The sequence below is a fragment of the Bison bison genome, unplaced genomic scaffold (genome assembly GCF_000754665.1).
Source record: "Bison bison bison isolate TAMUID 2011002044 unplaced genomic scaffold, Bison_UMD1.0 scf7180017864223, whole genome shotgun sequence".
Classification (NCBI taxonomy): domain Eukaryota; kingdom Metazoa; phylum Chordata; class Mammalia; order Artiodactyla; family Bovidae; genus Bison; species Bison bison.
Genome location: NW_011494795.1, coordinates 1,834,478 through 1,844,529, shown reverse-complemented (window position 1 = coordinate 1,844,529; position 10,052 = coordinate 1,834,478). Strand labels below are relative to the sequence as shown.

At 48.4% G+C, this 10,052-nt stretch overlaps 2 protein-coding genes across 2 annotated transcripts in view; both read left to right on the top strand.

The window, feature by feature from the left end:
- The window catches only part of KDELR2 (KDEL (Lys-Asp-Glu-Leu) endoplasmic reticulum protein retention receptor 2), a 9,256-nt gene extending 3,017 nt beyond the window's left edge, over positions 1-6,239 (top strand). Inside the window, exons 3-5 of the mRNA XM_010845783.1 lie at positions 1,508-1,666; positions 2,624-2,876; positions 4,219-6,239. Coding sequence (XP_010844085.1) covers positions 1,508-1,666; positions 2,624-2,876; positions 4,219-4,253 — 447 coding nt within the window. The 3' untranslated portion in view covers positions 4,254-6,239. The remainder of the gene's footprint in view (positions 1-1,507; positions 1,667-2,623; positions 2,877-4,218) is intronic.
- Positions 6,240-9,632: 3,393 nt separating this feature from the next.
- The window catches only part of DAGLB (diacylglycerol lipase, beta), a 24,262-nt gene continuing 23,842 nt past the window's right edge, over positions 9,633-10,052 (top strand). Inside the window, exon 1 of the mRNA XM_010845760.1 lies at positions 9,633-9,810. Coding sequence (XP_010844062.1) covers positions 9,716-9,810 — 95 coding nt within the window. The 5' untranslated portion in view covers positions 9,633-9,715. The remainder of the gene's footprint in view (positions 9,811-10,052) is intronic.

Genomic DNA, 10,052 nt, shown 5'->3' with positions numbered 1-10,052 from the left:
TGGTGGGCTGCCGTCTCTGGGGTCGCACAGAGTCGGACACGACTGAAGCGACTTAGCGGCAGCAGCAGTGTATATGGATAGATTATGTGTTTATTCACAGGCATATGTACAAGTATTTTTGTGTGGGGAGAGCACCTCTAGCAGTATAGGGTGTGAATCTTCCTTGATTTTGCATTGAGAAGGGCTGTGTATGTGTTGCTGCGTCAGTATTATGGGTATAGGCGACAGTCTTGGTATTTTGTTGACTATTTGCAAATATGACTTCAAGATGCCTGGGACAGCTCAGGTCTTTGTTCTGAAGTGTGTGAGGACTTACGACTGCTCTCATTTTCCTCTCATGTCGATTGACCCCAGTGCTTTCCGAATCCAATTTTGCAAGTCGACTTGGCTGGGACCAGGTCATGTGGCTGATACTCCAGCTGCCTGTGTTTATAGGTTCTTGAGCCTAAAATTCTGCAGTCTGAAAATTGGTATAATCTCAGAATGTCAGACTTTTTCTTGGGTTCAGATGAGTATATAGTGTTTTTCCTTTTGAATGTGAAACACCGTATAACTTAATTGTAAGCCCTTGAATAGCTATGCATTGTACAGTTATCACTTACTTTTGGTTTTGCTTTTGTTGTTAACCAGACGAAATTTCATAGCAACAATCTCAATGTTCCGTGTTAAAGTAACATGAGTTAAAACTGTCATTGCAAAGTGTAACATGAGTTACATTGTCTATATTATCTTTTGAAAAGTGCTAGCTCAGAAATGTCTTCATGCTGTAAGGAAGTGCCTTGGTTTTGAACTGTATTGAACTTGCCATTCACTTTCTTTTCTGAGGCAACTATCTAATAATTTACAAAGAGATTAAAAATACATTTCTTGGCAGTCTCCTATAAAGTTAAACTTACACTTAACATATGATCCAGCAGTCCCCCTCCTAGGTCTTTACCCAGGAGAAATGAAGGCTTATGTTCACACAAAAGCCTGTGCACAGATGTTCACAGCGGCTCCATCCCCCACCCCACAAGCTGTAAACAACCTACCTGTCCTCTAACTGGTAGGTGGATGAACCTCTGTGGCTGCCTCTTCCTAAAGACACAAGAGGACCAGTTCTTAATACACACGACAGCACAGCTGGATCTCAGGTTGTTATGTTGACTGAAAAAAACTGGTCTGAAAGGTGACATACTGTTAAGTTCCATTTATGGAATGGAATTCTAGAAAAGGCCAAAGTGCAGGGACTGAGAACACATTGGCACTTGCCAGAGGTTAGGCCTGGGGGAAAGGCATGACTCTGTGGGGCAGCAGGAGGGAATTGGGGTGGGGGGAGTCAGGACTGGTCTGTGTCTTGATTATGGTGGTGGTTTTATGACGTATGGAACTGTATACCCCCAAAAAGTGGATTTTACTGTATTTAAATTTTATATATATATATATGGCTGATGCAGAAAACCAAGGGAATTGGAGCAGTTGTAATATTTTGATGACACAGCATCTTTTTCTTTTTTTATCCTTTTAGCTCATCTACATTGCCTGCTCCTATGCCACAGTGTACCTGATCTACATGAAATTTAAGGCAACCTACGATGGAAATCATGATACTTTCCGAGTGGAGTTTCTGGTGGTCCCTGTGGGCGGCCTCTCATTTCTAGTCAATCATGATTTCTCTCCTCTTGAGGTTAGTTTTACTTAGGTAGTCATGTGTGGTTCCCTAAGGAAATAGACCTGTTTGCAGTTAATGGGGTTCTATTTTGTGTCTCGGGGGCGTGGGTAGGGAGTGGCTTAGCAAATAAATGTAGTTTGATGTAAATAAATCCTGGGCAAGAATTAAGCACCCAGGTCAGACACCCACTTGAATGTCTTCTGACTCTCCTTTAGGATATAAGCTTGGCTTCTGTGACACCAAGCTGCTGCACTCCTTGTCTTGAGGAAGTGCAGCCTGCCTGGTGCCCAGCGCCGTGCCACGTGGTGGGGTGGCCTGCTCGCCAGTGCTCCCTCCAGCCCCAAGTGTCCAGAGTGAGGCTCTGGTCGTCCCCTGGTGGCAGCGGCGCCTGGGTGTAAACCCTCAAGGGACTCCTGCCAGACCCCTCCTCCGTAGGCATGAATGAAGAGCTGGGTTGGGAAGAGAGCTTGCGTGATTACGACTCTGACTTCTTAGCCCTTTGATTTAACCATGCCACAAAAAGCCTGAAGAGTAAGGAAAGAGGGAAATGATGTATGTCATCTGGGAAGGAGGAACGGCAGTGAGGGGTGAGGGGACCCAGCCCCCAGTCCTGCAGCGCTGGAGGAGGCGGGGTTGGCTCAGGGCCCCAGGGCCAGAGCGGGAGAGGCTGCCGGCAGGGAAGCATCGCGTTTGAAGAGCCAGGCAGTTGCCCAGGGAAGAGTGCAGCACTGGCGAGGCCGGGGAGGGAGATCCAAGGAGGTGCAGGTGGCCGGGAACCTCGCTTGTCCCGGGGGGTCTGCGCCTTTATATGTGGCTTAAGTTTCTGTGGTTTATTAAAGTGCACAGCTGCTCTGTCCTGGGTGCTGATGCCCAGCCCCCGCTCCCTTTACACTGCTTCACGGTGAGGCAGGAGTGTTTCTGTGAGTTGGCGGCAGGCGCTGGGCGCTGACGGGGCTGCGGCTTCTCCCTCAGATCTTGTGGACCTTCTCCATCTACCTGGAGTCGGTGGCCATCCTGCCACAGCTCTTCATGATCAGCAAGACCGGGGAGGCGGAGACCATCACCACCCACTACCTGTTCTTCCTGGGCCTCTACCGCGCCTTGTACCTCGTCAACTGGATCTGGCGCTTCTACTTCGAGGGCTTCTTTGACCTCATTGCCGTGGTGGCCGGCGTTGTCCAGACCATCCTGTACTGCGACTTCTTCTACTTGTACATCACGAAAGGTGCGTCAGGCTGTGTGCGGCCCGCTTCCCTCTTCCAGGGCTCCCTTGGCCGTCGTGCTTCTGATCTGACACTTACTCAGAAGGCGAACTGGCTTCAGAGCACATTTTAATGACTGTCAGGTAGAATTCTTGGTCAGGATTTTCAGTCTTTTTTTTTCTTTATTTGTTATAATTTTATTGTTTTTCTACAATGACACATTTTCATTGTAAAACCAATCAGAATTAATAATTCTTAAAACAATCACCCAGAATCCTACCACTCCAAAATAATCATTGATAATGTGTAAGTAAACATAATGGTTTAATGATATAGGATTTAAACTCAACGTGCTGGTCTATAATTTGTTCTTCTTCCTGGACATCTGCATGACTTTTAATAGCAGTGGAGTCTTACGTTTATTATCGTAGTTTATTTATTCAGCCCCCTGTTCATGGGTGTTTGGGCTTAAAAATGCAGTGTTTAACTCAGTGTCCTTGTGTGTATATATATATATATATATATATTTGCCTTTGTATGAATAGAGTACATGTGAACTTGACAAAAATCTGATGAAAGCCATGGTCCTTGCTCAGAGAAAAATGCACAGTTACGTGTATTCACACAAACATGTGCTTATAGTTTTAGGGAGTTCAGGGGCCCTGAAACCCACCCACAGATCCCAGGCTAAGAATCCTCAGCTCGCTTCAGTCGCTCAGTCGTGTCTGACTCTTTGCGACCCCATGGACTGCAGCACGCCAGGCTTCCCTGTCCATCACCAACTCTGGAGTTTACTCAAACTCATGTGCATCGAGTTGGTGATGCCATCCAAGCATCTCATCCTCTGTCATCCCCTTATCCTTACGCCTCCCAGCTAAGGAATCCTGGCTATACAGTAAAGAATAGCTTACTGTATAGCCAGTAAGAATCCTGGCTATCCAGTAAAATTTCTAATGGTGGAATTGCTAGATACAAGGGCATATGTATCTTAACTCTTTTTTTTAACATCCAAAATTTTCATAACTGTTATGTGTCAATATATGCAATTAGGGGATTAAGTCATGATGACAAAAAGCTGCCATGAATTAAAAGACAATTTCAATTGAACTAGTATTTTTAAATTCAGTTGCTAGGGCATCCGGATACATTAAGAAGATTCCAATTTGTGTATATGACATTCTCTTACTTCAGAGGACTGTGTTTATTGACACCCAAGTCAGATGCCTGGTGCTTGTCAGAAGCTCATCTCCCTGGACCTTGCTCTGTGGTGTCTTGTATGATAAACTTCTAGGAGTGGGTAGGAAGAAGCTGAAGCATGTCAGGATGAGTAACCTTTTGTTTTCATCCTTGTCTTTAAACTTGTAGTTCTCAAGGGAAAGAAGCTCAGTCTGCCTGCGTAAGTGCCAAAGACCACCACCAGCATCTGTCCTCAGGGTGCTCGGACAGAATTCTTAGCGCAGCAAAGGCTCAAGATGCTTGATACGGAAAATTGGAAACTCAGCTCTTCTGTTGCAGATAGTCATCAGTGGCTCTGTAAGAACCCAGAGGGAAAGAACCAGAAGGTTTCTGTTTAATGCATCTTGCCTTATCTTTTTTTAATACTATGTACAAAGATTTTTTACACAAAGAAACTTAATGCTGTATTAATAAAGTCAGTGTGTAGCTTCAATTGGGGGTGGTCCAAAAGTGAAGATTTTGTGAGGAATAAGTGCAAACTGTTTTGGGTTTTTTTAATTCTTTGAAATTGTTGATTCTTTGTGTCTGCAATGAAATCGTACTCCTTGACAGTCAGTAGATAATATATTCCTCCATCTATCAAACTTGCATTCCACTATATTTATTTGTGTTTTTTTGCCAAAAGATGAGTTATCTTTGTTTGAAATCTGAGACACTATGTCCAGTTTGGTACATCCATTCAAATTGCTTCCCACTGACGTGGAACTCCTTCCCTGGACGTCAAACACTACACGAAGCTGGTAAGGATAGCTTCCAAGTCTAAGGTTTTCATTACCAAAATCTGAAGATTCTGAATGTAGATGGAGTTTCGTTTAAGAGTCACCAAAGGTGCCTGCCCTCCTCCCTACTAAGTGTCAGTTGAAACTCTTCCAAGGGTGTCAAAAAGCTCGCTGAGGGGGCGGGGTGGGGCCCTGGGCTGCTTGCCGCCTGAGCGTGACGTGCGAGAAACATTCGTGATTAGTTTGGACTTAGGACTCCTCTGAGGAATGGAACACAAGTGGTTACCTATCACTTTAATTTACAGTTCCAGAAGATTGCTACAACCATGTCTGTTCTCAGATTCAAGTGGTTTTTCATATCCTTTTGGATAGCAGAATGATTGACTCTTTTTTTTAATTGGCAGCACCAGTTGCCGTTCCTCTTACTTTTTGTTTTGTTTTTACTGAGCTCTTGCATGATTTATCTTCTGTTACCATCCTAAATAAACATTTTATTAAACCTAGAATAAATTGTCTTTTTTTCCTGAATAAGGGTTTTGGAACATCCTGTGTCAGGATGGGTTTTTAGTCTTTGTTTTTCGATTGGCAACAGCTCTATATAGGGCCGTAAACATTTGTTCTTCCCTTAATCTAAAACCTCTTTTTTTTTTTTAATTGCAGTTTTCCTCCTGATTTTGCCATTGTATTGATTTGCTGCATTTTTTTTTGACTTATGCAAAAACATACGATTTTGGTTTTTTTGTGATGCACCATAAACGTTAAAGTATTGAATACTAACAGTGCTTACAACAAAAAGTAGTAGTCTTGTTTACTGCATTAAAGTATCTTGTGAAGGAAGGGAACTGGATGGATTTGACTTTTATCTAGTGTGTCTCCAAACATCTTTCTAAACAGGTAGTATAACTGCATAGTTTAACCTCCTGTCCTTATCGCTCTCACCCCGCCTCCCCGCCCATGTCTTTGCTTTTGTGTATCAGAGTATCTTTCTTTCAGGCATTCTAGTTTAGTTTCTGTTTTCATCCTTTTTGGAAGATTCCAATGGCAAGGAGGAAGGGTGGGAAATCCTGGCCTACGTGGAGCAGACCCCAGCGTTCCCAAACTGGGGGCCGGGGGAGTCTTGTTTTTGTGCATGTAAATCACACACGAGCTGGGCTCGTTCTTAGGCGAGCACAGAGCAAGGATCTGGGACTTGCGGAAGCATGGAGTGTCGACACCTCCGCCAGCCATCCGCCCAAGGAAAAGTAAAGCTGGCTGAGATGCCGCCACCATCCTGTGGTCGACCAGGGTGACGTCTCCACAGGTACCTTGGGGGGCGCGGGACCGGGGCAGCGGCCTCACGCACGCGGGAACAAAGGCATTGTCTGACGCACCTCACTAAGCACTGTTTCTGAATTACTCTCACTTCCTGAATAAAGGTTATCAGGTAATTCATACTTTTTATCAAGCTGTTTTATTTGTGTGAATTTGTGTCTTTTCTTTAAAGATAAAAATAAAGCAGAATTAACAGATTTGCTCACTAAATAATTCTGAAAAGATGCTGGGTGTTGGCTGCTTACAGACACCAATCCAACAGTGTCTAGTCCAATCACGGGGTTTGAAGGTTTCCCAGGGAATTCTCTGGCGGGCCAGTGCTTAGGCTTCAGTGCTTTCACTGCAGTAGCCCAGGTTCAGTGCCTGGTCGGGGAACCAGGATCCTGCAAGCTGTTCATTGTAGCCAAAAAAACAAGGTTTCCTGCTTCCTTACAGTCTGTCAAAGAGAGAAACGGGTAGAGAAAAAGTTGCAGGTAGAAAGCCTTGCTAGGGAAGATCCAGCCCAGAGATACCAGAAAGTCAGACAGTTTGCTGGAATGCAAAGATTCGGTTTCAGCAGAAATCATTAGTGATCTGTGGGAATGCTAGGAAAAGCACAGGCTTTGGGGTCAGACGTGTGGAGTTTTGGCCCCTCACAGTCTAGCCCTGACCTTGGAATTAACGTGAGCCGTGTTGCCTCTCTGTTACCAGCAGAGACTCCACCATAGGATTTCCGTGAGGTGTTAAGGAGCCCTGTCCTGAAGCTCACAGCCCTGAGACCGGTGCACATTAAGTGCTAGGGACCTCAGGGACCCTCTTTCCCCTCCCTTTGTGCTCAGCTTGGGACAGCTTCCTTGAAGGCTGGCTGGAACCAGTTCAGTAGGAGTTCCTCTGATGCATTTGACCACATTGGTAGTTTTGCCCTTGTTCGCCTGCGTTATCTTCAGACCCTGACTCCCAAGTACCTTGCAAAACCACCCATTTGAGTGAAGGCTGATTGAATTGGGGCTGTGTGTGTGCCTTTTTTTTTTTTTTTTTTGGAGAAGGAAATGGCAATCCACTCCAGTGTTCTTGCCTGGAGAATCCCACGGACAGAGAAACCTGGTAGGCTGCAGTCCGTGGGGTCGCACAGAGTCAGACACGACTGAAGCGACTTGGCGGAGGCAGCGGTGTGTCTTTTTTCTATGTGCTTCGCCCTCTAGTGGCGGAAGGTAGATTCCAAGGACCGTGCACTTTGCTCGGTAATCACTGTGCCGTCCCCCCAGGCCCCCCAAACCTGATCTGGGTTAGCTTTTGAAGTGTGCGGTCTTATGAGCTTTGTGCAGGTGCTGAGGTGGGGGTAGGGTCTCCTCCAGTTCTGAAACAGTTTCCTCTTTTATCCTTTCTACCTAAAAGTAACTTGCACCGTAATATATAGCACTTTTACTGCAAGACTTACCAAGTGCGTGCTCAGTCACGTCGGACTCAGTGACTTCATGAACTGTAGCGTGCCAGGGTGCTCTGTCCGTGGGATTTCCCAGGCAAGAATACTGGACTGGATAGCTATTCCCTTCTCCAAGGGATCATCCCGATTCAGGGATCGAACCCACCTCTCCAGCATTGGCAGGCAGGTTCTTTACAACACCCATCTGGGAAGCCCGTAATATAGCACTAATCCTTTCAAACAATGACAAGGATTGTCATTTTTTTATACTATTAGAACATAATACAGATTTCTGACCTAGTTTGGCACTGGGCACTTAAAAAGTGAGTCTTCAGGCATACACTATCTGCTGCTGCTGCTGCTGCTAAGTCGCTTCAGTCATGTCCGACTCTGTGTGACCCCATAGATGGCAGCCCACCAGACTTCCCCACCCCTGGGATTCTCCAGGCAAGAACATTGGAGTGGGTTGCCATTTCCTTCTTCAATGCGTGAAAGTGAAAGTGAAGTCGCTCAGTCGTGCCTGTTTCTTAGCAACCCCATGAACTGCAGCCTATCAGGTTCCTCTGTCCATGGATTTTCCAGGCAAGAGTAACTGGAGTGGGGTGCCATTGCCTTCTCCGATACACTATCTACTTGACTTCATATTCAGGAAAAGCTCTAGAGGCCATGTTAGAGCTGAGGCCCGAATGGAGTGAGACAGTGACAGGGAAATACCTGCAGTAGGAGCAGAATGAGCTTGGTATATTTCAGGAGGAAAAAACGCAGCAGGCAAGGTGAGTGAGGAAGGGAGAAAGTAGCCCTAACTCGGGGAGATAACCATGCATTTGCAAACTTGTGATGTGTGACTCCCAGGGAAAAGACTGCAAGAGGTTGGAGTCCATTTTAAGCACAAAGTGTTCAGTTCCATCTCAGTCGTGTCGACTCTTTGTGACCCCATGGACTGCAGCATGCCAGGCCTCCCAGTCCATGACCAACTCAGAAGCTTGCTCAAACTCATGTCCATTGAGTCGGTGATGCCATCCAACCATCTCATCCTCTGTCGTCCCCTTCTCCTGCCTTCAATCTTCCCCAGCATCAGGGTCTTTTCCAATGAGTCAGTTCTTTGCATCAGGTGGCCAAAGTATTGGAGCTTCAGCATCAGTCCTTCCAATGAATATTCAGGACGGATTTCCTTTAGGATGGACTGGTTGGATGCACAAAGTGTAGGCTTGCAAAATTCTAAGCTGATGGGCCTGGTCTGACGGTTCATCGTCACTCCAGCTGCTGTAAGGGCAATGCACCGAAGAGGAAGAGGGGAAACGGCAGAGTTGGAGAGAGCAGTGGGGAAACCCGATCAGGTATGTGATGAAGGGGGCTCAGACCGGGGTGGAGGGGAGCGGAGGGGCCGAGAAGTGGTCAGAACCTACGACCAGCTTGGAGGAAGGAAGGCAGGCAGATCAGGCTACTCCCCACTCCCCAGCACCAAGCAGCCGAGTGGCTTCAGGCTCTGAACCAGGGAGGCTCCTAACGAGGAACTCCTAACCCCTGCCCTTACGGGGTGGAGAAGGAAATGGCAATTCACTGCGGTATTCTTGGCTAGAGAATCCTGTGGAGAGAGGAGCCTGATGGGCTGCTGTCCATAGGGTCGCATAGGGTCGGACATGACTGTAGCGACTTAGCATGCATTCATGCGTTGGAGAAGGAAATGGCAACCCACTCCAGTGTTCTTGCCTGAAGAATCCCAGGGACCGAGGAGCCTGGTGGGCTGCGGTCTATGGGGTCGCAGAGAGTCGGACACGACTGAAGCGACTTGGCAGCGGCAGCAGCACCAGCCCTCGCGGGGGGCGGGCAACTTTGCCACAGCCTTGCAGCCCACACAGACGTGTATATGAGCTGAGCCCCAGATCCGCCACTAACTGCGGGGTGTCTCTGGGCTGACAAAGCCCTCGGGGCGGACGGCGTGCTTACTACTTACGAAAAGAAAACAACAGAAGGGACCTAACACGTGCAAAGAGCCAATGAAGTGCACCTGCGCCCCGAGATCGGATCTACGCAGGCGCAGAGGCCCAGCGGCGACCGCGCGGGGCTCAGTGCGCGTGCGCCGGACCCGGCCCCCGCGTGCGCCTGCGCGGAGTCGCGGGGAGGCGGCAGAGTAGCAAGGGCGCCGGGCTCCGGGTGGCTGCGGGCGCCGCGGGTCGCGGGGCCTCCGTCCGCCATGCCGGGGATGGTGCTGTTCGGCCGGCGTTGGGCCATCGCCAGCGACGACTTGGTCTTCCCAGGGGTCTTCGAGCTGTTGCTGCGAGTGCTGTGGTGAGGGCGCGGGCTCAGGCTGGCCGCGGGCGGGGAGGGTGTCGTCTGCCCCGCGCTCGCGTCCCTGGCCCCCTTCGCCGCCCTGGGACTTGGGTGCCACCGCTCTCCCGGTTTACAGGCGGGCGGGCCGTGCCCAGGGTCACGGGGCGGCCCGCCAGCGAGACGCTGGCGCTGCGGGGCTCAGGCGCCCCGCCTGGAGCCGCCGGGGCCGCTGGCCGCCGAGGCGGTGGCCGCGGAATCTC